Source organism: Aulonocara stuartgranti, assembly GCF_965226115.1.
Source record: "Aulonocara stuartgranti genome assembly, chromosome: 3".
NCBI lineage: Eukaryota > Metazoa > Chordata > Actinopteri > Cichliformes > Cichlidae > Aulonocara > Aulonocara stuartgranti.
Window position 1 is genome coordinate 20,959,298 of NC_138941.1, and position 26,043 is coordinate 20,985,340.

At 44.3% G+C, this 26,043-nt stretch overlaps 2 protein-coding genes across 5 annotated transcripts in view; both read left to right on the plus strand.

The window, feature by feature from the left end:
• The first annotated feature begins 263 nt into the window (after positions 1-263).
• men1 (multiple endocrine neoplasia I) lies at positions 264-11,519 on the plus strand. Of its 3 annotated transcripts, none has more exons than XM_082524444.1 (10): positions 264-502; positions 1,811-2,292; positions 2,365-2,573; positions 5,607-5,735; positions 6,348-6,388; positions 7,046-7,133; positions 8,691-8,827; positions 9,550-9,694; positions 10,038-10,211; positions 10,294-11,519. In XM_082524444.1, the coding sequence occupies exons 2-10, from the start codon at positions 1,857-1,859 to the stop codon at positions 10,819-10,821; spliced, it is 1,887 nt and encodes a 628-aa protein (XP_082380570.1). In that variant the 5' UTR covers positions 264-502; positions 1,811-1,856; the 3' UTR covers positions 10,822-11,519. The 3 variants fall into 3 exon arrangements, with proteins under 3 accessions (XP_082380570.1, XP_082380569.1, XP_082380568.1); XM_082524443.1 differs by having other exon boundaries at positions 265-450; positions 1,803-2,292; XM_082524442.1 differs by having other exon boundaries at positions 266-502; positions 1,803-2,292.
• A 560-nt stretch (positions 11,520-12,079) lies between these two features.
• map4k2 (mitogen-activated protein kinase kinase kinase kinase 2) overlaps positions 12,080-26,043 on the plus strand; it is a 46,874-nt gene continuing 32,910 nt past the window's right edge. For both annotated transcript variants that reach the window (XM_082524245.1, XM_082524246.1), the window contains exon 1: positions 12,080-12,655. In XM_082524245.1, coding sequence (XP_082380371.1) covers positions 12,563-12,655 — 93 coding nt within the window. In that variant the 5' untranslated portion in view covers positions 12,080-12,562. The remainder of the gene's footprint in view (positions 12,656-26,043) is intronic.

Genomic DNA, 26,043 nt, shown 5'->3' on the forward strand with positions numbered 1-26,043 from the left:
ACGACATACTGTTTAGCCAACGACATATTAAAGATAAATATGCCGTGAGTTCAACTCTGCGGTACATTCTTATGTTATCCTAAATGTTTTATGCTCCATACGTGCCCCGTTTTCCGTTATGTAACATTTACTGTTGTTCCATTTTAAAGCACGTATCTCTTAAAGGCGTCGTGGTGACCTCTACTGGGGGTGTAGGGGAATACCCTAAAATGAACTGCATTTCCCAGCATACACGAGGAAAACCCCACTGCGCAGGACTTACGATCTCGAAGCATAGGGATGGGCCTAAAGGCGCACATTTGCGCTCGAGAGAAGCGTGCTTGTTGCTGTGAGATCTGCTTCGAGACGCAAACGTCGACATATGCCAACTGACTTTCGGGCAGATTGAGCTGCGCGGCAAAAGAAAGGGGACACAAACAAAAACATGTGGCGCGAGCTGTGAGAAAACGGGTATGCGATCACTTAAACATTGGTCAGATTGTTGGCTGATGTAGAGCTGAGGGTGAGTTGGTGTTGTTGTATAGCTGGTGCGATATATTTTCCAAAAGCTCCAATAGTAGTGACTTTAGCTGATAGCCGCTCGTTAGCTTGTTAGCTTAATAGCTGCTCATTCAGGCAGATAACGTATTCCCCTCAGCGTGTGACTCATTTTCGGGTTTGGTTTGTGTCTGCATGTCGTCCGACTTATTTAAACAAAGCAGGACTAATTCAGCAAATTAGCGCGGCTTGAAAGGCGAAATGAGTAGCTAACTTAATTTAGTAAAGTTAGCTAGTTAGCTTACGTCACACATTATTCTACCATATAAATGGACCTAACGGAGTATTTCGTTTTAGGATGACAGAGTGTTCGCCCCAGTGGTGTTCCGGATGCGTTTCGGCACAGTGATCGTTGTCATGAAACTCTAAAAGAGCGGCTGTTTGCAGCTCTGCATTGAATGTACGCAGGTAACAGTGAACCTGCCCCGCCCACCGAAGCGCCATATAACCGGCGTTAGCGGCATATATGTAACCGGCATTACGCAACAAGTCCAGCCACTCAGCCCCGGTCCAGTGCTATGTCAGTGTTTATGTCTTAGTCTGTTCAGCACTTAACAGTTACTGCTGGCATTATTAACCTTCATTAATAACCAATAAATGTTTCGTATACTCCTTCATACCCGAGACTGTAAACCAAACGTGACACATGTTATGCTGCGTTGTGTGCGGTGTAACTTCTGTTAGCTTTCTGTGTAGAAATCAGTGTTACAGTATCGCTATCTTACGTTCGGATATGAAATATTAAAAATAAACCAGTTTTTATTAGTGTCGTATTCGTCTGTGCTGACGTGGTTTGTCACACGCATTCAGCAGACCAGAGAACCGCGGCCACAGCAAATGTTTCCTTGTGAATGGTAAATGGTCTGTATTTGTATAGCGCTTTACACTATACACAATCATCCACCCATTCACACACTGGTGATAGCAAGCTACAGTGTAGCCACAGCCGCCCTGGAGCGCACTGACAGAGGCGAGTGAATGAATTAAGTAATTTAAAACTTACAGTAACAATAATGTATGAACTTACTGACTTTTATTTAAAGATTAATGAAATAAGTCGGCTTTTATAGTTGTGAACTGTTTTGTTTTTAATGTTTTCATCTTCATTGAGAAACCAGAGTTCTTGGCGATGAGCCAGTACGTAGGAAACACGTGGTTTTCTATAAGGAATTATTTTTAATGGGTCAGCTTTGGAATTTGCCTGTTTCCCACAGTTTAGCGTGTGATTTGGAGTTACAGATGAACTGACTGCTCTCCCCGTTCAGTACTGCAGGTGAGGAGGCACGCATACATCAAAGTTGTGACTGACAGCAGGCATCATGGGTTTGCACTCGGCCCAGAAGAAGCACTTTCCTCTGCGGGGAATCGATGGAGTCGTTCAGTTGTTTGATGCAGAGCTCCGGAAACCAGAGCCGGACTTGGCTCTTCTTTCACTGGTCTTGGGTTTTGTTGAGCACTTCCTGGCTGTGAACCGAGTCATCCCCATAAATGTTCCAGGGGTCCGTTTTGAGCCGCTGGAGCCGGATTGTCCCATGTCTTGCTTCCCCACAGTGGAGCTGGGCATGATTTCTGCTCTGTATGAGCGGTTCACAGCACAGATCCGTGGGGCTGTGGATCTGTCCCAGTATCGGAGAACTGCTGCGGGATCCAGCCGAGAGCTGGTGAAGAAGGTATCGGATGTGATCTGGAACAGTCTCAGTCGTTCTTACTTCAAGGATCGAGCCCACATCCAGTCCCTATTCAGCCTCATCACAGGTAACATGGTTTTTCTCATGATGCTTGTTAGGTGAGTCCAACATTTATTGATTAATTGTTGAATTGAACCAGGTACCAAACTGGATAGTTCTGGAGTGGCCTTTGCAGTAGTGGCTGCCTGTCAGGTCTTGGGTCTAAATGATGTACACCTGGCACTATCTGAGGACCACGCCTGGGTGATATTTGGTAAAAATGGTGAGGAGACAGCAGAAGTCACCTGGCACGGGAAGGGTAACGAGGACCGGCGAGGACAAACCGTCACAGCTGGAGTCAATGAGAGGGTGAGGCCCGTCTGTCAGCAGAATGAACCAGCTGCCTCTAGCTCTATCAGTATGCTCAGTGTAGACACGTTTTAGACACCACAGTCAAGCCTATTTCTTTCATGTATTTTAACTTCTACAGATCATTAAGCTCTTTAAAATGTCGCGATTAAAAATGTGAGAGATGGTCAATGTACAGTCGTTGATACTAATTCCACGAGAAGAGTGTGGTGCTAAACCACTCATGTGGTTGGAATTAGAGTTAGAGCGACATCACGTTGGGTTGATATTCTGACACTATAGTGAGCAGTGTAAGTAAAAGAAGGACATTTTCCACCAGCGACAGCAGCAGCGTGCTCTAGTAGGAGTGAGACTGCATGGGTCATATGTTAGCACCAAAGAGGCCTACTCCATGTCTTTGCTTTTACCTCAAGTGGGAAAACCAGTGTGCTGTTCAAGCAGACAGAAAGAAATTTCTATGCACACATGAATAGATTAATCCTTTAATTGTCCCACAAGGGGAAATTTGGGTGTAACAGCAGCAAGGAAGACACATATACAAACAAACGGTACACAAGACACAGAACAGAAACATACACAATTTTACATATTTCCATCAAGGACAAGATCATGACCCCGATGTAAAGGAGTTTTGTACAAAGAGGGTACCAATGTACGATATTTTTGCTCAGAAAATGATCAATAAATGTTGGATTGGTTACATTTGCAGGGATTTAGAAGATGAAGTCAAGCTGTATGTAGTGCTTAAAAAATAATCTTAAGCTGTGTACACACTGGGAGTGATTTGGTCGTCACACGTCGCTCTGAGGCTGCCAGCTGGTTACTTTTGCACATTTCAGGACTCAAATATATCTGACACACATCAAAGCTCTTGAGGAAGTCAGTCACGTCATCTGTTCATTCAACTGCAGTTAAATGAATTCTGTTTTCTTACTTCTCACAATCCAAGTGTGCAATCCGATCCGCTGTAGGACAAACAGCGGCACTCTTCATCTGCAGCGAGGAGGCTGTAAAACTTTGTGTAAGGAGTCAAATAAGAGTTTACAGGTCAGCAAAGCTCATTCTGTGTGATGAGAGCGATGCTGAGGCGAGTTGTTGTGGATATTCCAACCTTTCCTGTTGGTAAGCACTGCTGGTGTCGTCGCTGTTAGCAGCCGGTAGTTAGCGTTAGTGAAGCGGATCCTAACATTGACACTGATAATAAACTCTCGTAAGATTTGAGAATGTAATCAAACTGTTTATCAGAAGGAAAGTGTGATTTTTAGGGCAGACCAACATTAGCTGCTATAGTATTAGCTTTCTGAAAATGCACTTACACACTAATCAGTATATTTATGAGGTTTTTTTCTATTAAACCTCAAAAGTTACTTTCTGTACTTCAGATTTATTGCATCACCAGCTGTTTTTTGACTCATAATCACTTGAAATATCCAAAAAGCATTTACTTTCTATAATCCCTGATCACCATGTTGCTGTGAAGTGCTTCCAGTGTGTACACAGCTTTAGGCAAATCTTGGGACTCGGGGTGGCTGTAGCTCAGGAGCTCGAGCAGATTGGTCCCTGGCTGGCTGGTCCAGTCAAATCAAAGTATCCATGGGCAATCCCATAAAGTTGATTCTGTCACCACTCAGCTGACTGCAGGTTTCCGCAGCCTTATAAACATTATCTTTGCACAATGACTGAAACTAGCCCACTGAGTGAACAATGGGCTGTGACGCTGAGACTAATCCTGCTAGTGGAGCTGATCACAGCCACAGAAACAGCAATTTGAAACAGCAACATTGCAGCTGTGGAAGCAGAGCAACTGGTTTCAGCCTGTCTCAACAATACAAAGCCCCAGCATCCAAAATCAGCATGGAGGAGAGGAGGGCACTCACATCACTTAGTAATGACAACAACATTATCATCCTCGCAGCAGACAACGGTAGGTGGATGGTTTTGCTAAACCAGAAAGGCTATCATGAAATGAGACCCAGGAAGTGGTTACTGTAGGGTGATAGATTCTCTGAAGCAATTAGAATGAGACGGTGCTATTGGCCGGACGTCATACCACAGGCATTACGGAGGGGAATTTACACCAAGTCTGTATAGTTTACCGAAGACATAAACAGGATGCACCTTTACAACAAACTGTCCTTATGATCGACTCGGTCACCGTTAACATTTCAACGTTTTTGGCTTCAATCCTCAACCCGTTGGTAGGCAGCTTTGAATCAGGTCCCCCGACACAAACAGAGTAACATAGTGTAGCTGTTAGTGCAGGAGGATTGTCAGGATTTATACATCGGGGAAACCAAACAACCTCTGGCTACAACACAGAAGAGCCACCTCGTCAGGCCAGGACTCTGCAGTCTATTCACACCTACAGTGGACACTCTCTCAATCATGAGGATGTAACATCCAGGACAGGGAGGAACGCTGGTTTGAGGGCGGAGTCAAGGAGCCCATTTATGTGAAAAGGGAAAGACCATCTCTGAGTGGAGGAGGGGGGCCTAAGGGTACATCTGTCACCATCTTACATGCTGTGATTGCAGCCATTCCCCAGCTCTCTGTGACTGGTACTCATGGCCACTGATCAGTAGTCATGAGAATTAGCATATTTATGATCAAGGACCTGACCTCCCAGCATTCAGTGGGCTGGCTTCAGTCATTGTGCAAATGTACTGTTGATAAGATTGGGGAAACCTGCAGTGAGCTGAGACTGAAGATGATGATGAAACGTTTCTCCCACTGAAAACATCCAGATGAACAGAATCCACTCTTTGGGATTTCCTTACCTGGATGAGTGAGCATGCATCAAGATATCTTTGGGCAAGATACCGACTCCAAGTTTCTCTCTGATGCGTCCATCGCAGTGTGGATGTTGGATAGAAAGCACTCAGGCATAGATAAGTGCTTGTATGAATGGGTGAATTAGGCATGTTGTGTAAAGCACTTTGAGTGCTCCAGTAGAATAGAAAAGCACTATATAAGAGCAAGTCCATTTACCATTTATTCACAAAGTGTAGCTGTGATCCTTCGTCTGTCCCTCAGAGCTGGCTGTATCTGAAGGGTTCCTACATGAAGTGTGACAGAAACATGGAGGTGGCCTTCATGGTTTGTGCCATCAACCCATCACTGGACCTGCACACAGACAGCTCCGAGCTTCTGCTGCTGCAACAGGTGAGGCCTGCACCTACAGGGTAACGATGAATGTTTGTTTTACACAGCAAAAAATCTGCATCAAGCCTCCAGAGGTTGTTTTAAAATATGCAGATGAACTGTTGACTTAGTCCGCTGCCACATTTAATATATACAGCTCACTGAAGGCTGACGGCAGCCGTCTTATTTCACACGGAAGCAAACAGGGTGAGTCTAAAGGGGGCGCGGTGTGTACTAGACGATCTTCATTTAAAGGTTTTCATAACATTTTTATGATTAAAAGTGAAATAATAGAAAATACTGGCTCAATTAATTTGTGTTAATATTTAAAAATATAGAAGTAAAAGCTTTTCTGGACATGGACAGTAAAACTCTGACCTGAGGGATTTTAGGTTGGGCAGTGAATTAGTGTTGATATTGATTAACGTCCACACCATCATCAGCTCTCGTTTTCAGCAGCACAGAAACCTTCAGTCGTACAGTTTGTGATTACATTGTAATTTTATAATCTACACCTGGAACAACTGGAAACATTGTACTGCCTGTGAAAGTCCATCCAGGCACACATGAAGGAAATACGCTACAGTCTTGCACTTGGTTTCCTCACCTTTCTTTTTCCCGTTGCTTTACCAGAAACTCCTCTGGCTATTGTATGAACGAGGCGACCTGGACAGGTGAGTGTGTACCAGTGCACTGCTGAGGATTCATTAAAGACTCTTTCAGATTTGCCCTGACACCAGCTGAGCAGCAAGCGTGCTCACTTTGCCGTAACATTTAATGGTACATCGATGTACGTCTGTCAGCACGACACAACTCAGGCTGACCCAAGATTAGGACAGTGCGTCATCATGTTGCTTCTCTTCCTGCCATCTTTGGTTTCCACCCAGTGCTTTTAGAGAGTGACTGAACCCACAGTAATCGGAGGGGGCAGAGACCAAAGCGTTGAAGTCTGAACATATTTCATAAACCCACAATACAGAGTTAAAAAGACAGTTTATGTAGTTTTAGTTGGCTAAGGTGAACACTAGTGCTCCCTCATTCACTTTGCTGTAATATTTACATATCTTATTACAGTTTATAAAATATGCTTTTACAGTGAACTCGTTACTGTGATGAAGGTCAGATTTCATCACATAGCTGTGAGCTGTCATTTAGAAGGTCCAGCTTTGATGAATAATGTGTGTCACGGTGTTCTATATTATGCAGGGTCAGGGCCATTAAGGCGTCCATAATTGGAGAAAACAGAAATGTTACATGTGCTGTATTTAAAAAAAATGCTTACGTAACTCCTCGAAGTTGACATTGTGCTTCTGTCTCGGCTTACGCACCAGATATCCCATGGCCATGGGCACTCTGGCAGACCTTGAAGACCAGGAACCAATTCCAGGAAAAGAGAACCCCCTGAAAATCCACCTGAAGGTAAGACATCAACCAGTTTCCCAGGTCACATAGCGGCGAGCAGGGAAGACTTTTACAGGCTTCATATTTACAGAACATGTCAAACTTTTCGTGTAGATCTTCTGCATTAGTGGGGCTGAAGATCAGACAGCAGTTTTTCATCTTTGTCTGTACAATACAAGCTACTGGAAATCAGCTGCTGGTCTCTATCAAAACAAAGTGTGGAAAGAGACCTGGAGTAAGCATTACTGCTCGGTTGAGTCCAAAACCAAGGAGGGGGTGCTAACAACACTGAAAGTGACTGGCTGTTTGTTTACACGTGTCCAACTGACTGCTGCATAGATAAATAACAGCCTCACTCTGCCATTGGCTGTGTGAGAGGACTGTCAAACTTAGATGCTGAGCGCTCTGCTGGCCCAGGGGGGCTAGGCCTTTTATGACGTCATGTGTAGTTAGACTATACCGTAATGATCCAGCACCCTCTAGTGGACAGACTGTGCAGAGCACTTTAGTATTTAAAGGCAGAGTGGTGTATAAAACAATAATAATAACTTTACTTCACTCTTCACAGGATAAGAACCACAGAGTCCTTCACAATAACATTAACAACACAATGGATCATACAGCACAACTCTAATTGTGCCAGTCTAAATAAATAAGTCATAAATACAATCAAGGCAACATTACGATGGAGGTAAAGCTTCCCATAACCCGGGGGCCTCCGCTCTAACTGATCCACCTCCTCTGGTCTTAAAACGTGTTGGTGGGGCTGATCTCAGGCTGTGAGAGGGAGCGTGGGGTTGTAAAAGATCAGAGATGTAGGCAGGAGCGTCACCACTCAGAGCTTTAAAGTCAGTACTAAGAATTTGAAATGAATTCTAAAACGTACTGGGAGCCAGTGTAATGAGAGTAAAACCAGTGCTGTCTTCGTGTCTTTGTTAAGAGGCTCGCAGCAGCCTTCTGGACCGACTGGAGACGGTTACGATTCTTTTTGCTCAAACAAAGAAAAAGACTTTAACAACAATCTAAGAGAGATGAAATAAAAGCATTTCTAACTCAGATTTAGACAACAAGGTTCACAGTTTGGAGATGTTTCTTAGCTGAAGAAGGCTGTTCCTAATTAACTGTCCAGAGTGTTGCTCTAGGGACATGGCAGAATCCAAAATAACACCGATGTACTCGAGGCTCGGCTGGAGCCAAGAGGACCAAGATATAAACACAAAGAGAGTGAAAAAGGTGACTGAGTGCATCATGGGAATCCCCCAGCAGCCTAGAGTCAGTCTCCCGAATCCAAACTGGAAGCTGGTTCCACAGAAAAGCGGTACTGTGATGGTACTGGTGGTGACAGCATGCAGGAAGTTGCACACCTGCTGGATCTCTCTGGTTAACACCCTTCTTCCTGTTTGATGCTCAGGTCCAAGTGCTTGTTGGGATCACTGGAGTTCTGGTTTGCTGCTCGTTGTCAAACTGAATAAACGTCTCCACCATGACCTGTTGCTGAATGCTGATACTGAACCCTCTTAATTCTGAGTTCAGCATCATTTTGTTAACTTTCTTTGATCTGTCTGTGTCTCTCAGGCCGTCACTTCTGCTCAGAAGCACTATAACAACGAGCACATCTACCCCTACATGTACCTGGCTGGCTTCCACTACAGGCACAGGAGTGTGCGGGAGGCCCTGAGGTCCTGGGCTGAGGCCGCCCAGGTCATGCAGGAGTAAGTTCACACTAATGAGACTCCTGATCCAGGAAGCGTCCAGTATCTCTGCATCCTCACAGCTCCTCCCCCGGCGTGCTGATGATTCTGAATGAAGTGTTTGGATAAAGTGACAAATAGAAGAAAACAAAATTATATTGATCTCACTTTTAAGTAGTGTTATTCAGACACTAGACACCTTTTTCTTCTTTTAGCTGGTCCCAGATGACATTTGTACGTGAATGCTATTTCAGCAGATGAACACAAGATGGCACTAAACCAGCAGCTGTGTTTCCTGCCCTTGTGGTTCTTTGTTGCTTCGTTATGAACCCAGCCACCACTAAGGGCTCAGTCACACTTGGCCTGGAAAGGTGTGGTGCTCAGTCCAGGAAGTATCCAGCTCTGCATCCTCATGTGCTCTCCTCCCTCTAAACACTGTTCATGATCTGCAGTTATAAATAGCAGCTCTGACCCACCACACACATTCTCTCCACATCCATCAGCTTCCGTTTCCTGCTCCCCATTGTTCTTCAGGTTCAGCCCACGCTCTGCTGCCTCACAGAGAAATACGTGCCCGTGCTTTGTTTTGTTTTCTGAACCTGTCCACTTGTTCCTCACTTGTTGTCATGTCTGCCACATGTCACAGCATCCTGTTTTTACTCTTATATTTTTTTCTGGACTTCATGCTGTGACAGGAGAAAAGCGCATGTATGTATTAAAGCTCCTTCTCCACCTTCCTGCAGCTATAACTATTTCCGCGAGGATGAGGAGATCTACAAGGAGTTCTTTGACATTGCAAATGATGTCATCCCTACCTTGCTGAAGGAAACGGCGACAGCAGCAGAGAGTCCTGGGGAGGGAGGAGAGGAGACAGAAGGAGGGGACGAGGTGAATGTTTCTCCAGAGCACATACACCCACAGACAGTAGGTGGAGCAGGGCTCCACTAGCAGCTGTTCTGTAATAATGCAAAGCTCTAATTCTCTCTTCAGTAACAATCACACTACCACCTCAACCCAACAGAACATGTTCTTTCTCTTGCTCCTTATCAGATGACTTCCAAATCCAGCTTCTCTCTGATTAAGCATGTGGAACATGTAGAAACTCGTGAACATTAACAGACACCAACAGAGCGCACCTCCACCTGAGTTTAGATCATGTTGTTAGATGCACATCATGAATATTACTCACTGACAGATGTGGCCTCAGTCTTGCACCTCTGCTCTCTTGCAGGATCAGCCCAAGCAGGCAGCGGCTGTCTCTGCACTGCAGGACCCCGAGTGCTTTGCCCATCTGCTGCGTTTTTATGACGGCATCTGCAAGTGGGAGGAGGGGAGTCCCACGCCGGTCCTTCATGTGGGCTGGGCCACATACCTTGTCCAGTCTCTGAGTCGCTTTGATGCCCAGGTGAGTTGCCCGTGACTGCAGGAGAGCCACAGACGTGTTAGCGCTTTCTAGCTAAACACACATTTGTGCTCCGATTCCAAAGGTGCGTCAGAAAGTAACAATCATCACCAAAGAGCCAGATCCCCAGGACGACGACGACCAGTCGAGCGAGGACTTCAGGGAAGGGCGCAGGCGTGGCCCCAGGAGGGAGTCCAAGCTGGAGGACCAGAGCTCTCCTCCTTCTGCCGCTCCTACCTCCCCGTGCAGCCAGCCGGCTGCAGTGGCAGCTCAGCCCAAGAAGGTGGGAGAAGGAGGGCTCCGCCGGCGCTCCTCCCAGGGACTACGTGCTGGAGACATTGAAGGAAAACCCAAGTCCCCCAGTCTCCCAGACTCCGCATCTTCTCCTTTCTCCCCGGAGCAGGCCCCCCTCTCGCCAGCTGGCACTGTAATCGCCTTTCAGAGTGAGAAGATGAAGGGGATGAAGGAGCTCCTGTGCGCTGCCAAGGTGAACTCCAGCGCCATCAAGCTGCAGCTCACCGCACAGTCACAGGTCCAGATGAAGAGGCAGAAGAGCACTCCGGCGGGAGATTACTCCATGTCATTCCTGAAGCGCCAGCGTAAGTCACTGTAGACATCCTGATTGTTGCAGGAAGAGACTGTAGGACATACTGTGAACAGAGACGGGGACACCGATTAACCTCGATCCTGCTTGTCAACGTTTTTACCAGTGTTTTCACCCAGAGGGCCCTCTCAGTCAATATCCTAGTTCGAGCAATATGTCTGACATGCACAGATTATCTTCAGTTAAGCGTCACTTATCAGGTTGGAACATTTAATTGAGTTTTTATTTAAGAAATGGTTTCTGGAGACGTGCCTGGTTTGATCGTCAGTTTGCGTTTTGATTGGCAGCCTGTTAGGTATCCGTTACATGCTGTCTGGATGTTTAAAGCCAAAGGGATGAGGACCAGAACATGATTTTCAGACGTGTAAAATACCAACATGAACTAACCTGTTCATGACTGAAGCCTCAGAAGTGTTTAAATTTAGGATAGTTACTGTGTAACATTGTCCACTCTGCTCTACTGACAGCTTCTTTCTTATCAGCTCTATGTTGCCTTACTTTGCCTGTCTTCTTTTTTAAAGTAGGTGGCCTTTAGTTTTGAGAATAGCTGAGTTAGACGGATTTCTAACAATGAGAAGAGAGCAGTAAGACCATGCACTGTTGAGACAGAGCCACATTAGATGGCACTGCTCCATCCAATTTGATTGACTCGTGGTTTGTGTTCTTGTTTTTCTATCTGCAATAATAAAGCTCTGATGAAAATGGAACGACATGTGGTCCAATGATGTGTATTACATATATATGAAGGCGCCTTCACATGCTGTGAGTGGCCGTCAGTAATATCAACTTTAAACAGCCTCTGTCATCATCTGGTACATCATGCAGGACGTTAGTGGCTCGCCTTCCTCACGATCATCTTCCAGAGACGACACGAGCTCTGCTTGAGCAAAAGTGTGCGCTAAAGTTCCACGTCATATCCACTCAAAACAGAAGAGGCACAGACTGCATGGCCTCACTACTATGAAGTAGTGTCACTAAATATTTTTCAAAAAGTTCATAACATGCTAAGCTAATAGCTGCAAAAGGCCAAAGTCAGACCTTGTAAAATGCTGAGTTAAGTGATGATGTACAGTTATGTGTTTTCATACTTCAGAAGGAGTAAAAATATTCTTCATGTTTGAAAGTCTGCTGAAAGCCTCCTGCTTCAGCATGTGATGGAGGATGTTCATGTAAGAAAGCCACACATGCATGAAGTCCGTTACAGTAAACACTGAGACAGAAATGTTCACCTCATCAGTGAGCATGCGCGACTTTTGAACTTGCCATCTGAACAGTTAGGTCGTCAGTATTTTCAGGTCCAGATTGCGATGAGAGAAAGTCACACGTATGAAGAACTCTAAGCGGAAACTAACTGAGGTCAAACTTTAAAACAAGCCTGACGGGCTTTTCTCGTAGAGCTCGCAAATCACGCCTTTAAGCGTGTTCGTGCCAAGGGTTTATTTCAGACGTGATTTTGCCACGTTTGAAAAGGATGTTCATCTGAGGGCACAGGAGCGCGCAGAGGTGGGAGGCTTACTGAGGGGACCGTGCTCGCTCACGCGTGCTCTGACTCGAGCGGCTCTCGGCTGTGTCACCGCGCTGCCTCTGCCTGCCTAAACGGTATAATTAGCCGGTTCCGATCAGTCGTCCCTGGGCCATTTCACAGAGTTCGTCTGCCCGTGCTTCCGTTCTCTCCGCCGATATCAGCAGCGGCTATGTGTGAGTAAAAAGCCAGCCAGGCTCCCCGCAGCAGCAAGAGGTGTCTCCAGACATGGACCGGATAGGAGTGTCATTCCTGGACCCGCTGGATGACTACGAGCTCATCCACAGGATTGGGTGCGGCACCTACGGAGATGTTTTCAAGGTGAGTGAGAACCTGTCCCCGTGTTTGCACCGCGCTGACAGAGAGAAAGCCTCCATCAGGGCGCTGGGGATGTCACTTCCTGTCATCAAGGTGAAACTTCGTCTTTTTGGACATGTACAGAGCCTGATGTGACACAGCAGTCCCTACCGAGCCACAGAATCAGAAAAAGTCCGAGTTGCATTTTGTTTACTGACACATGATCAGTGTGTCAGACTGTGCACCTCCAACAAAGCTGTAGTGCAGGTTTCCTGCAGAGCGCTGCGGTACTAGCGTGCTGCGTGCGCGGGGCCACAGGTTCGTAATGTTTTCATGGAGGTGTGCGGAGAAATCTCCTGTTTTCACTGCTGTCACTGAAGAAGTGGCAGAATCAACACATTATCGACGAAACAAGCGAGTAAGAAAGACTGATGTTGTCAGATGTGCAACAAATGCGTTCCTCGTAGTGTCATATCTGCCGTTTCACATAGGTGGCAGGATTCTGAAGTGAACCGTGTCATCTAATCGAAATATTAACCCCTGACTGGAACCGTGCAGTTAACACACCCTGGTGGCTTGTGCATCCAGTTTGTATTTGACAGCACGGACAGCAACCCTGTTGCCTTTATGGAAAAACAAACACGTTTATTTTAGCAGCTTGCGGCCGTGAGTCTAATGTTCAACGAATAAAAGACTAACGTGTGTCTTAAACTGCCAGGCATCCACCCTCAGCTCTAAGTCAGGTTATCTTAAATATAGCAGGGGTGTGTCAAACTGCATATGTAGCACTTTCTTGTTCTTCCAAGTTAAACTTTTAAGGATCACAGCAACCAAATAAGCAATAATTAACCTTTTACTTCTATGACAGTGTTGTGGTGAACTGTATGAAACAAAAACGTTTCAAAGAAACATCTCGGTTTTTAGGTGAGATTAAAATTTTTAGATACATAGTATCCAATAATGCTTTTATATAATTTATATATATTGTTTTAATAACTTTCAGCAATGCCTTTCACAAACTAGCTGGTCTGCTTGGTCAGAATGCATGAGCCGGACAAAGAGGACTAAACAGCAATGACAGAGCAGAGTTTCAGTACTAGCGCTGATGTCCTAGTAAAACTTCACTGTTGTTTAACACAAAACACAATCAAGCGAGATGCCCCCCCCCCCCCTCCAAAAAATCAATAGAAAAGGCCATTAACTGACAGAAACAGGATGTTGACTCTTTTTGTTCTTTAAAAATGGGTCACAGTGAACAACTTTCCACAGTGAAACCTCAGAAATCTCATCAAAGACTAAATCACTGTAACTCTTTATGAAACCGTCCTCAAATAAGAGAAAATGCAGTTTGCTGAAGACTCTCTCAATCCACAATTTATCGTTTACAGCTGTCTTTCCCACGACATCTGAAATATGGCAACAGCCGTGCTGTGTTTTTGCTTTGTTTTCAGTGGTTTACACACGGCAGGCCTGACAGCCTGTGTACACGACACTGTGGGCTGAATGTTGAACGAGTACAGCAGCAGTGTTGTGTCCTGCCTGCCAACAGCACCAGCATGGCTGAAATGTTCACACTGGGAGTGTTATGTTATCTTCAGGTGCAGCTGAGGAAGTTCTGAAGTTTAATTCTGTGTAACGTCTTTGTTTTTCCCTAATGAGCATTTATAAAAACTGTTTTACAGCAGTTTCATTGTTCTGTAAGCATTAAGACTGAAGGAATGGGTTTTATATGTGCAGCTTGTTCAGCTGTACCTTTACTAACACCACTGAAGGAAGAACAAACTGTGCGTCACCTTGTCACGGGAATGTCCGAGTATTAACTTGATGATTTAAAACATTGACAAATGTTTTACACTCCTGGAAACACAGACCAGGGATACCTGTTCAGTCACTATTATTTGAAGTTGAAGTAGTTTCCATGCCTCCCTCAGCAGGCTGTGGGACAGTGGATCCAGTTTAAAGTTTCAGAGCTCTAATGTGCAGCCATCACCTCAGAAGCAATCAGCAGCAGAGAGAGTGCATACAGTGATGAATTGAATGTTTGTGTGCAAACCAGCAAATTAACAGAAGGATTTTCTCTCATCCTTTTTTACCCCTCAGATTTAAAAGGCTGATGGTTAGGTAGAACAGCTTAGACACCCAAGTTTGTGAATGTGATAACTCAAGAACAAGGTGACGTTAGATTTTGAAATTGATGCCATAGGTGTGTCTACTTGGAGGCTGAGGGGAACCACTTGTGGTTAATGACAATTGAATACGTTGTTTGGAGTAGGTGGCTCTCAAAGGGACAGTTTTCCATTAAAAAAGAGACATAGGATCTGTGAATCCACCCCCTCTGTGACTGTCAGACGCCGACTTTAATGTGAACGCGTAGAGGAAATCCTGGGTTAACTGGAGTTGATGACCAGCTTCGTGTTTGCTAATGCTAGGATAAGTGAATCCAGATGATGAAACGAAACTCTGCATATGTTAAACAAGCTTTGTAGTAAAGGGCCCTGGTTACTGAAGAGGCTGCCTTTCTGTTTGCCATTTATTTTAGAGAATCATAATTAACTTTAAAGAGAAAAGATTCAACTCGGGATGTTAAGTAAAACAACCAAAGCCTAATTTCTACAGATACTAAAAGCAGAGATGAATCAGCTTGTAGTAGGAGTGAAGAACTTTGCTTCCTACTCTTGTAACAACCGTGTAGACCCAAAAGCAGAGCCAACAGAGACACGTATCAAAGTATTACAGTCTTTATTTACTGTACATATGAAAACATTGAGGTAAGTACTGAGGGGCCATGGGAATAGCACAGGGGCTTCCTCCGGGTCTGGGGGAAGAAGGAGGCTTTCCAAAAAGGAAGGGACAGTGTGCTGGTTGAGTTCAGGTAAGCGTTGCCGTAGGTGGGTGAGCAGGCAGATGGAAGAGTAGTGCAGAGTGATCCAGGTGGGTACTGTGAACGAACCAACTTTCTCATCTGATGGAAGATAACGGAAACGAAAAGCTATTCAGCTGATGGGAGGAACATGGGAACAGACAGAGGCACGTGAGAATAGGAATGCTAGGAAACTGCTAAGGAACAAGGTGTTTGCCACTTGTTGGAGGCAGACTATCTGGCAGAGTATGGATGGCAAAGCTGGTCCTTTTATACTGAAGTTGAGGAAAGGTAGGTGTGTGCAGCTGAAGAGCGGGAAACCCAAACTCCACCCAAAGAAAAGGAGCGTGCCTTCGGGATGATTGCTTGGAGGAATAAGAGGAAGTCCAAACAACCAGAGCCCGACTATGACACTACAGCAGCATGAATCTCCCAGATGTTTCTGTTTGTTATGAAGAATGGTTGAATAGTCCCCCATTCATATTTAGAAGTATTGTTTGCTTGAAATTGCCATCCCCAAGTGTGTGTGTGTCTTCCTTATTGGGATAGGCATAGGTGCCGATTGTGAGATAGCACAGCCTCAGTGTTAGTGATACAGCGATGTTCACTAGTGTGCACAACAAGCTCACAAGTGTCTGAGAGCATGGCATTTTGTCAGCCACCTATGGCAATAACTGCTAATTAAATGCAGAGGTGTGTATAAACACATTGTGAGTGAAAAGTGATGAATATAATAGCAACACTATGCAGTGCATCATGGGAAGCCCCCAGCAGGCTAGACCCATGGCAGTGTAACTAAGACCAGGCCCCCCTGCTATGAGCAAGCAGCTGTTTGCTCATAGAGGGGACATCTGATTGTTGGAGTTTCTTAAGTACCTTGAAGCAACTGTTGTTGTGTTTTGCTGCTATTATTACTATACAAAGGAAAAATGGGTGATTGGGTATTTTTGGATTAACTGAAGGCTTTTCAGGGAGTTTTTAGGAGAGCCTGACAATAACAGTAGTCTAGCCTGGAAGTAAGGGATGCATCAACTAGTTTTTCAGCATCAATCTGAGACAGGATATTTCTAATTTTAGAGATACTGTGCAAATGGCAGGAAGCAGTCCTACATATTTGTTTTATATGCACATTGAAAGACGTGTTGTGTTCAAAAATGTCTCCTAGAATGTCCTGAGGTAGTGCCATCCACACTAAGCATCTGAATTACCATATTTCTAAGACTTTTAGGGCCAAGTCCAATAACTTCAGCTTTATCTGAATTAAGAAGCAGGAAGTTAGAGCTGATCCAGGTCTTTGTGTCTATAAGATATTTATGCAGTTTAACTAATTGGTGTTTGTTACCTAGCTTGATAGATTGATAGAAGGTAGGTATCCTCTGCATAGCAGTGAAAATGTATGCTATGTCTTCTAATGATGCTGCCTAAGAGAAGCATGTATAGTGTAAACAGAATTGGTCCTAGCACTGAACCCTGTGGAACTCCATAATTAACCTCTAGTTGTTTATGGACTTTCCATTTATATAAACAATTAGATAGATATGATACAAACCAGCTACGGCATGCAGTAAGTTAAATATTATGGTCGCATGCACTGAGGTGTAGCAGGACAAGCACAGAGACGAGTCCACTGTCAGAGGCCATAAGAAGATCAGTTGTAACTTTCACTATTCTGAATCCCGACTGAAACTGAAATTTAAATAAACTTCTGCAAATGATTAGTTAACCTTTTGGCAGCTACTCTTTCAAGAAGTTTTGGTGTAATGTCTTTCAGCAGTCTTGTAGGAATAGGGTCTAAAGGACCCGTTGATGGTTCAGGGGAATAAATAATTGAAGTAAACAGAAGATTGATAGGAAATGTCACCAGGTGTTAAAGCTGTTATACTGAATGTTTCATCTATGGCATGGCTTTGAATAATTTTTTCTCTAATGATTAAAATTTTATTTGTGAAGACGTTCATGAAGTCATTACAGAGCTCTGACTGTCAGCCTGGCTACAGTGCTGAAGAGAAACCTGGGGTTGTTCTTATTGTCTTTAATCAGCGATGAGCAGTAAGACGTAGGGTTTTTTCTTAAAGCAGCAAACTATTCTTCCATGCTCACTGATAATGATGCCAGCTTATGAGTTACCTGCTTTAAGGTGCACGTGTGAGAGTTATAACAGGGTGTCAAGTGCTTCTGATTTGGATTTGTGGGAGCAGACTTCAGGTAGCTCCTCTGGCATTAAAAAAGATAACAGTAGAGGAATTATGTGCTTAAATTGAGTTACAGCACTTTCAGATCACTGCAGAATTAAAGGGCAGAACAAGATATTTTTTTCTCAGTACCTCTTTAGTGGAGCAGAAGTTTACGTGGATGCAATACTTTTATATTTCTTATATCTGCTAGTCCCACTTTCTTTTAAAGCAGCAGTACAAACAAAAGGGAGCTAACAGTGTCAGTGACAGCTGATCTCATCTGAAAGCAAAGCTACATGCTGACATTCTGCAGCATATTTGTAGGACAGTAACATTTGGACATTTTGCAGCCTTTGTGAGCAACACACCAGACAATAGCCCGTTTTCATCTCCCACAACGATTACAGGATTGGTGGAGCTGTGAGTCAAGAGCGAGGGCTGCACATGTGACTGTCAGAACATTACTGTTATTCAAAGTGTACATCTCTAACAGAGCATAGCCAATCAGATGCAGACTGCTTCTGACTTTGTAGCATAAATGCTTTTTTTATACATTTAGAATGTTTCAACTTTTGACTTGATTCATAAAAACGGATTTGTCGTGATAAAGTGAAGCTTCCCAAATATTACTTTTATAAAAAGGTTTGATTTTTTAAAATATCAATGTTCTTCATCGTCCTCATTATAATTGAACATGTCGTAGTGCCATGTGTTAGTTCAAAAATAAAATCGTTCAGATTAAAATACGCAACTGTAACAACACTGGTTGGAGTTAGAGTGCACAGACACAAAATGGTGATTTTGTTACAATTTGGCATTTTTCTGTCAGACTGCTGAAAAGCCTTGTGTGGTTTATATGAACCAGAATGATCTCATTTTTATTAAAGTGCTCGTCTTACAGTTTGGTGTTGAGCTGTTGTGATGCTGTCAGTTAGCTTTTAGCATTTCTCTCTCCAGTTCTGTACGTGACAAATACAAGGTTCAAGTTGAATGTCTTAAACCCGATTGGCTGTCTCGCTGTTAGCATGTGATCAGATCAGTGCGTGTGGGTTTTCACTGCTGCTTTTTTCCTCTTTTTGCTCGTTCGTGCTAGACCAGGATCAGAAATGCAAAAATGCAAAGCTGAGATGGCGCATGTCAACCTGAAAATTGTAGGCTGAAACTGTAAGAAGTTATTTCCACAGTTTCAGAGCCTTTTGCAGCTTTTTAAGTCCCAGTTCAAACGTGTTAGAATGTGATGCCAACAATCTGACTTTAATATCTCACTTTTTAGTAAATGTAACTGTATAAGCTCAAATTCACCTGGTTTCTTGACTCAAAGGTTTCCAGTTTCATTGTTTGGTGAAACCTGTTGTTAGTGTGAAAGGCCACGCACGCTCCACTTTAACATTTGCATTCAGTGGGAAACGGCACACTGCAGTTTAGCAAAACACAGCATCGTCACAGGTCATGTGGAAGCCTGATCAAAGTGCCGTGACGCTTCCTCTTCCACCACCGTTTGTACGTAACCCAGGCTGGGTGTTATTTCATGCCTGGCTGCATGAAAAGCCTGCCAGAGATGTTACTATGAGTGCAGTCACAGGAAGCTCTGCGGTGGAACAGGAAAGAAAACAGGAAGTGAATAGAGGCGGGCCACAGGTTGTGTTGAGCCAAAGTGCTTATCCCATTTATCGCTGCCTTGTTTGTTGTGGATGGCCAGAATGAAATTGTGTCCATGTGACATCATCGGAGTGAGTGGCTAGTGATGACTGTTGTACTCAGGCAGACATGAGGAAGCTGAAAATATATACACCCCTTAAAACATCTACTTTAGCTCTAATCTACTTTAACTAGCAGCTGTCTGTGAGACTGTCTAACCTGTGGACAGCGAGACGGCAGGGTAAACTCAGTGTCGAGTGTAGTTTACAATCATTAGAAACATTCAACTTCAAGATAGCTTATTGAGCTGTTGGATATTTGCCCAGGTATGTATGTCAGTCAGTGGAGCAGGCAGGAGGCAGAGCTCCAACCAGGAGGGCAAATCAGAGAAAATGGACTGAATGAGCTTTTATGTAACAGTTTTCTTGTCTACCTGACCAGTCAACGCACTTTAGACTACAATTTAAATACATTTATTTATTTATACACATTTAATGTACTTTTATACAGTGCAGAGTTCTGTACCCTTTAAGTAATTTATCTACTTGTCAACCATGAGTGAGTTAGAATAACCTAAAATGTGTGGATGTCTTTGGACTGTGAGAGACGGCCAACGCACTTGAATATTTCGAGAGCTGATGTTTATTTAACCCTGTCAGTCGACTGCGGGTTTGATTGTCCATATACAATATTTTAAAGAACTGCTCCATTCTTATAATGAGGCAGTGAACGAGCCCAGATCCCTGTTTAGCAGTTGCAGTCTGCATTGGATCTGTTGGGTCCATTTTCCGGCCAGTTCATACTAAAACGGACCCAGGGCCAAATCAAATTCAAATTCAAATTTTATTTGTCACGTACACAGTCATACACAGTACGATATGCAGTGAAATGCTTGGACAACTGCTCGTGACCTAAAGAAAACAAAAAAGGAAAAGGCTATGAATAAGATAAGATAGGCCAGTACGTGTGTGTGGGTCCAACTGGTTCTTAAAACAGTTTGCTGTGTATACCTGCAAACACAATATTCGCAGGCGTGACCAGCGTCCAGTAGATTTGAAAAAGTGGCGGGGAACTAGAGGCATGAGGAACATGAAGGCCTAGTTACCACCAGAAGGTAGCTGAAAAACTGGAGGAGAGCAGTTTGAAGATTCCCTCTGCTGATTAGCCGCCAACAGATTTCAGGTGAGACCTTGAGACAGGAAAACGCAGGCTCCAGATGGAAAATTCCCAGACACTCAATCGGACCATGACAGACAGAGCTAGGCACCAAGGGTCTGGAACAGTTTACCACTCCGGCTAAGTTTAAGCGACTCTGTGGAGTCTTTTAAAAGACACTTTTCTGTTTAATCAGATCTGCTGACATTCATGTGTTGTTGATGAGCTTGGAAAGAAAAGCGTCTGGACTTCTTTAAGTTTCCTGAAGAGTTCACCTCTCATCCAAGAAGCGTCTTCAGTTCTAAGAGCGACTGGTGGAGAGTCCCAGATTTAGGCCCTTTGGGAGTGTCCCCAAGAGGGTCGTGGACCCCCTATTGATCCTCTACCTAATCACATGAGCCAAGGTGTGTAAGCGGGTGTGGCTTGTGTGACCTACGAACTATGATGACCTGGATGACTGAGAACCTTCACAGACGTTTTGTTATTGATGTTTTTTAATTTTATTTTCATGTATTTTAGTTTATTCTGCTTTAACGTGGTTCTCTGTTGATATTGTATGTCAGACAGACACAGGCTGACCAGCTGGCACTAAATCCCGTCATAAATGCTACATGCACCTGACAAACCGAACTGTTTTCACTCCCATCCAACTGAAAACAAACGTATGTTGACTACTTTGGCATTTTGGGTGTGAGATAGCCATCACCAGTCCTCTGGGAGACAATGAGCTCTTACTGTGATACATGAGTCCACAGCCTGTGTTGTCCATACGTTGCAGTTTAATGTAACCCTTTCTGATGTAATCAAACTATCCTGAGTTTTAGACGTCTCCTCTCTGTAGAGTGTGGGTGCAGTTTAAATAAAGGTCTCTGGGTGTATATTTGTGGATAGTCCGTGTTTCCTTCTAGATCGTAGCTCTGACGCTCACCAATCCTCACCTGTTGCTTGAACAGCGTCAGGACTGTGGGTGGACTGTGAGGAGATTTCATGTCTTGACTTCAGTGGCATCTTTCCATCCTGTGGCCAGCTTGTTATTGAGTAGCTCATTACTGGTAATGATAGCCTGGATTCTATCCCTACAGTTCAGATGGGTTTTCAGCACCTTCTGGAGGTTTTGGCTTCACCTTCCTGAATCCTCATGGTTTCCGTTAGTCTGTGGAATACCCAGGTACTTGTAGCTGTCCTGGATGTATGCTATCATGCCTTCTAGCCGCTCCACCTCACTTTCCCACCATTTGGCCACACTTATACAGTCTGAATATGTCAGATCCAGTGGGGGCAGTGCATCAGCTTGGTATACTCTGCACTTGATGGTGACATGTGGAATTGCCCTGCAGTTCACGCCTCCAGTGTTTCCTTCCACAGTCTCACTGAGTTCCTAATGTATGTTATTAGTGTTGTACAGTGCCAAGCACATCCATGTGTGGGGCATTGATCTGCATTAACTGACAACTGTTGTTGTGATTTGTCGATGTATAAATAAATTGAAAGTTGAGGCTTTGTTGTAGTCCAGGTGCTGCTCAGGTTAGTCAGTCTGCTCTTGGTGTACTGCTCTCTCAACCCAGAGTGGATGCTTTGGTGCTCTGGTGTTATTTTTAATGCCTTTCTGAGCTGTGCTTATGTGTTGACTCATGTGCTAACTCAAAGTACACTTTTTCCATTTCTCTGTGTGTGTGTGTGTGTGTCTTCACTAAGGTTGTGATACTTTGTGCCTGCAAACATCACAAAGTGGGACCTTTGCATAGTCACGGAGCAGAAGAAGAACAGTATTGAAGGTTTTGCACCAAGTAATCCAAAATACAGAGTAATGCATCACATAAATAATAACATTGACATATTTTTTTGCAATAGATGTGTAAAAATAAAATAAAATAAAAAAGTTAATATGTGACTACCACCACCTGGGACCTCAGTAGTTTCCTAACCATGACCGCTTTTGATAGTTTGGCTTCTGTTGGCCCCGTGTTAAATAACGCGGGACCATTGATCTTTGTTGTGCACAACACAATATGTCTGGTCTGGTGTACAGAGCAGCTTTATGCCAGCTGAATGCATCTCACCCAGGCTGTCAAAACCACAAAACTGCTTTCTGCCACAGCGTTGGTACGCATGTGACGCATATGACGCTACTGTATTTCTGGTGCTCTGTGGGTTGACACTACATGTACATCTCCTTCTCAAGTTAATCTCTCATTGACACTTTTTTCACTTGAGAACGAGGTGCATCTGTTGAAGAGTGCCCATAGTTTGGCACATCATGTAGGACAGTAAGGGTCACAAGAGCAGAGGTGTGAGTCTTCTGTGAAATACTGCCCGACTTTGACAAATGGGCAGAGAGAGGAGAAAAGTGGACTTGTGGTCCTGCAGAGATATTTGTAGTCTGCAGGCAGATGAGGGACTGCCCGTCTGGTGCAGAGAGCTATGTGGTCAAAGGGAGGCAGTGCAAAATATATGTGGTACAGCTTGTCTGTGGGCCACTTATGCTTGTGCTGTTGTTGGTTTTAGAAAAACAAAGTTCTAACATACAAGTTCCCTTCCTTATTCTCACCTATTCTAGTTCATGCATTTATTACTTCCAGGCTGGACGACTGTAATTCATTATTATCAGGATGTCCAAAAAACTCCCTGAAAAGCCTTCAGCTGATCCAAAATGCTGCAGCAAGAGTCCTGACAGGGACTAGAAAGAGAGCATATTTCTCCTGTTTTGGCTTCCCTTCATTGGCTTCCTGTTAAATCCAGAATTCAAAATCCTGCTCCTCACATACAAGGTCTTAAATAATCAGGCCCCATCTTATCTTAATGACCTTGTAGTACCATATCACCCTATTAGAGCGCTCCGCTCTCGCTCTGCAGGCCTACTTGTTGTTCCTAGAGTATTTAAAAGTAGAATGGGAGGGAGAGCCTTCAGTTTTCAGGCCCCTCTTCTGTGGAACCAGCTTCCAGTTTGGATTCAGGAGACAGACACTATCTCTACTTTTAAGATTAGGCTTAAAACTTTCCTTTTTTCTAAAGCATATAGTTAGGGCTGGACCAGGTGACCCTGAATCCTCCCTTAGTTATGCTGCAATAGACGTAGGCTGCCGGGGGATTCCCATGATGCACTGGGTGTTTCTTCTTCACTCACTATGTATTAATAGACCTCTCTGCATTGAATCATACTTGTTATTAATCTCTGTCTCTCTTCCACAGCATGTCTTTATCCTGTCTTCCTTCTCTCACCCCAACCGGTCGCAGCAGATGGCCCCGCCCCTCCCTGAGCCTGGTTCTGCCGGAGGTTTCTTCCTGTTAAAAGGGAGTTTTTCCTTCCCACTGTCGCCAAAGTGCTTGCTCATAGGGGGTCATATGATTGTTGGGTTTTTCTCTGTATCTATTATTGTACGATCTACCTTACAATATATATCTCGTAGTACCATATCACTCCAATAGACCTGTTATTTAAAAGTAGAATGGGAGGGAGAGCCTTCAGTTTTCAGGCCCCTCTTCTGTGGAACCAGCTTCCAGTTTGGATTTCCCAAACAGACACCTCGCCTGGTGTTTGGAGCAGCTTGACACCGGCTGTGAGAATCCACCTCAGGCTTTCAAAACCACAACATGTTCAATATTGGGCTTAAAATGTTTGTTTTTTATAAAGCATATAGTGAGAGCTGGATCAGGTAACCCTGAATCCTCCCTTAGATTCACTGTAATAGATGTAGGCTCCTGTGTTTTGTCCTCACCCACCTTTTTACTAATTATGTGTTTATACCCCACGGTGCATTTAATCATTAGTTATTATTAATCTCTTGCTTGGTTGTGCTGAAAGTTTCTTTCTGTTAAAATCTGTTAAATTGTTATGTTGGTTAAGTGTAATTATAACATAGTAGGAGCATCAGCGTCGGCTGCACTTCCTCTGCTAGAGGACCGAGAGCTTGAGGGTCCTGAGGACTGTGTGGACAGAGATCTGGGATGATGTTTCTGGGATCGGCTGGAGGCACTCGCTCAGCTTGGGGGTCTTTGCCCCGAGTGCTCTGATTACCACAGGGACCATTGTTGTCTTCACCCTCCACATCTTCTTGAATTTCTCTCTCAGGCCTTGATATTTCTCGAGGTTCTCGTGTTCTTTCTTCATCACTCAGTAAAGCTACATCTATCACTACAGCCATCCTCTTTCAGTCAGCTTATTCCAGCTATTGGGAGGATTTCTTGATATCTGCTGGATGGTGGATAGATGGCGCCGGTGTGTGTGGCTTACCTGCTCTGTTTGTGATTGCTTTATTGACATCTGTTTTCTTAAAAAATGTCTCCATTGTCCTGGTTTATGACTTCATCAGCATCAGAGCCACTGTTGAAGAGCGACTGGTCCCAGGATGTCAGGAGTATTGTATCCCACCTGTCTGTAGAGCGCACCAATCCTCCTTCACCAAGGCCCACCTTGCCTTCCTCCCAGGAAGAAATGCCACAGGAGACGGGGAAACGGAGCAGTGTGTTTAAAAACTGCATGGCTGCGTCTCCGATAACTGATCCCCACGTTCTTCTGAACAAACTTTCCCTGGACCTCGGGTTGTCTCTTGGCGATCCCTGGAACTGACTCACCAATGGACCACACCTGTGCTTCTGCATCTTACTGTCCAGCTCTCATGGCATCTATCGCCCCATCTTCACAGAGGTGGAGTCTTTGGTGCACATATCTCAACTGCCATGCAGCACGTTCAGTTGCTTCAGCTTTTTTCTCCTTATTCACGGAGTGTTTGTTTGAATAGTTTTCTCTCAAACGTGGATTGAGAGAAGTTTTGTTCTCCAATGAACAAAAGTGAAACTTTTCCTGAGGAGCAGCAACTACACACAGCGCGCTTTGTTTAATAAAGCAATTTGATTCTGATCACCAGATTCTTTATCCCATCAATCGTGCGTCCCAGCCAGACATCAACCCTGTTTTTGACAGGCTGGGTCTGGTTAATGCTAGGTCACTAGCAAATAAAACCTTTATTCTAAACGACTTCTTCACCTCTCCACACCTGGATTTTCTTCTGGTGACTGAAACTTGGGCCTGTTCTCTGAACTTGTCCTTCCAGACTGTAACTAGCTCAACTCTCAAAACACATCAAAACACATAAAGAACATTTATTAAAATCCATCCAAAAACATTCATATATTTAAAACATTTATACTGTGTTAAACCTTCGTTATTCCCAAAGGTTGATTCTGTTCATCTCAGTGGGAGAAACGTTTCGTCATCCAGGTGACTTCAGTCTCAGCTGACTGCAGGTTTCCCCGAAATCTTATCAACAGTACATTTGCATAATGACTGAAACTGGAGAACAATGGCTGGCTGTGATGTCAGTTCCTTCCTTGTCATGACCATTAATCAACAACCACAGATTAATGGCCATGAGTACCATTCACAGAGAGTTGGGGAATGGCTGCCATCACAGCATGTAAGATGGTGACAGATGTACCCTTAGGCCCCCTCCTCGATTCAGAGATGGTCTTTCCCTTTTCACGTAAATGGGCTCCTTGACTCCGCCCTCAAACCAGCGTTCCTCCCTGTCCAGGATGTGTACATCCTCATGATTGAGAGAGTGTCACTGGCCTGTAGGTGTAAATAG

What these genes read in the sequence shown, in the direction of transcription:
- men1 (XM_082524444.1), top strand. Translation starts at nt 1,857, where the DNA reads ATGGGTTTGCACTCGGCCCAGAAGAAGCACTTTCCTCTGCGGGGAATC. An exon ending in CCCTGAAAATCCACCTGAAG is followed by an intron (nt 7,134 to 8,690) that starts GTAAGACATCAA and finishes TGTGTCTCTCAG; the next exon opens with GCCGTCACTTCTGCTCAGAA. An exon ending in TGAGTCGCTTTGATGCCCAG is followed by an intron (nt 10,212 to 10,293) that starts GTGAGTTGCCCG and finishes CCGATTCCAAAG; the next exon opens with GTGCGTCAGAAAGTAACAAT.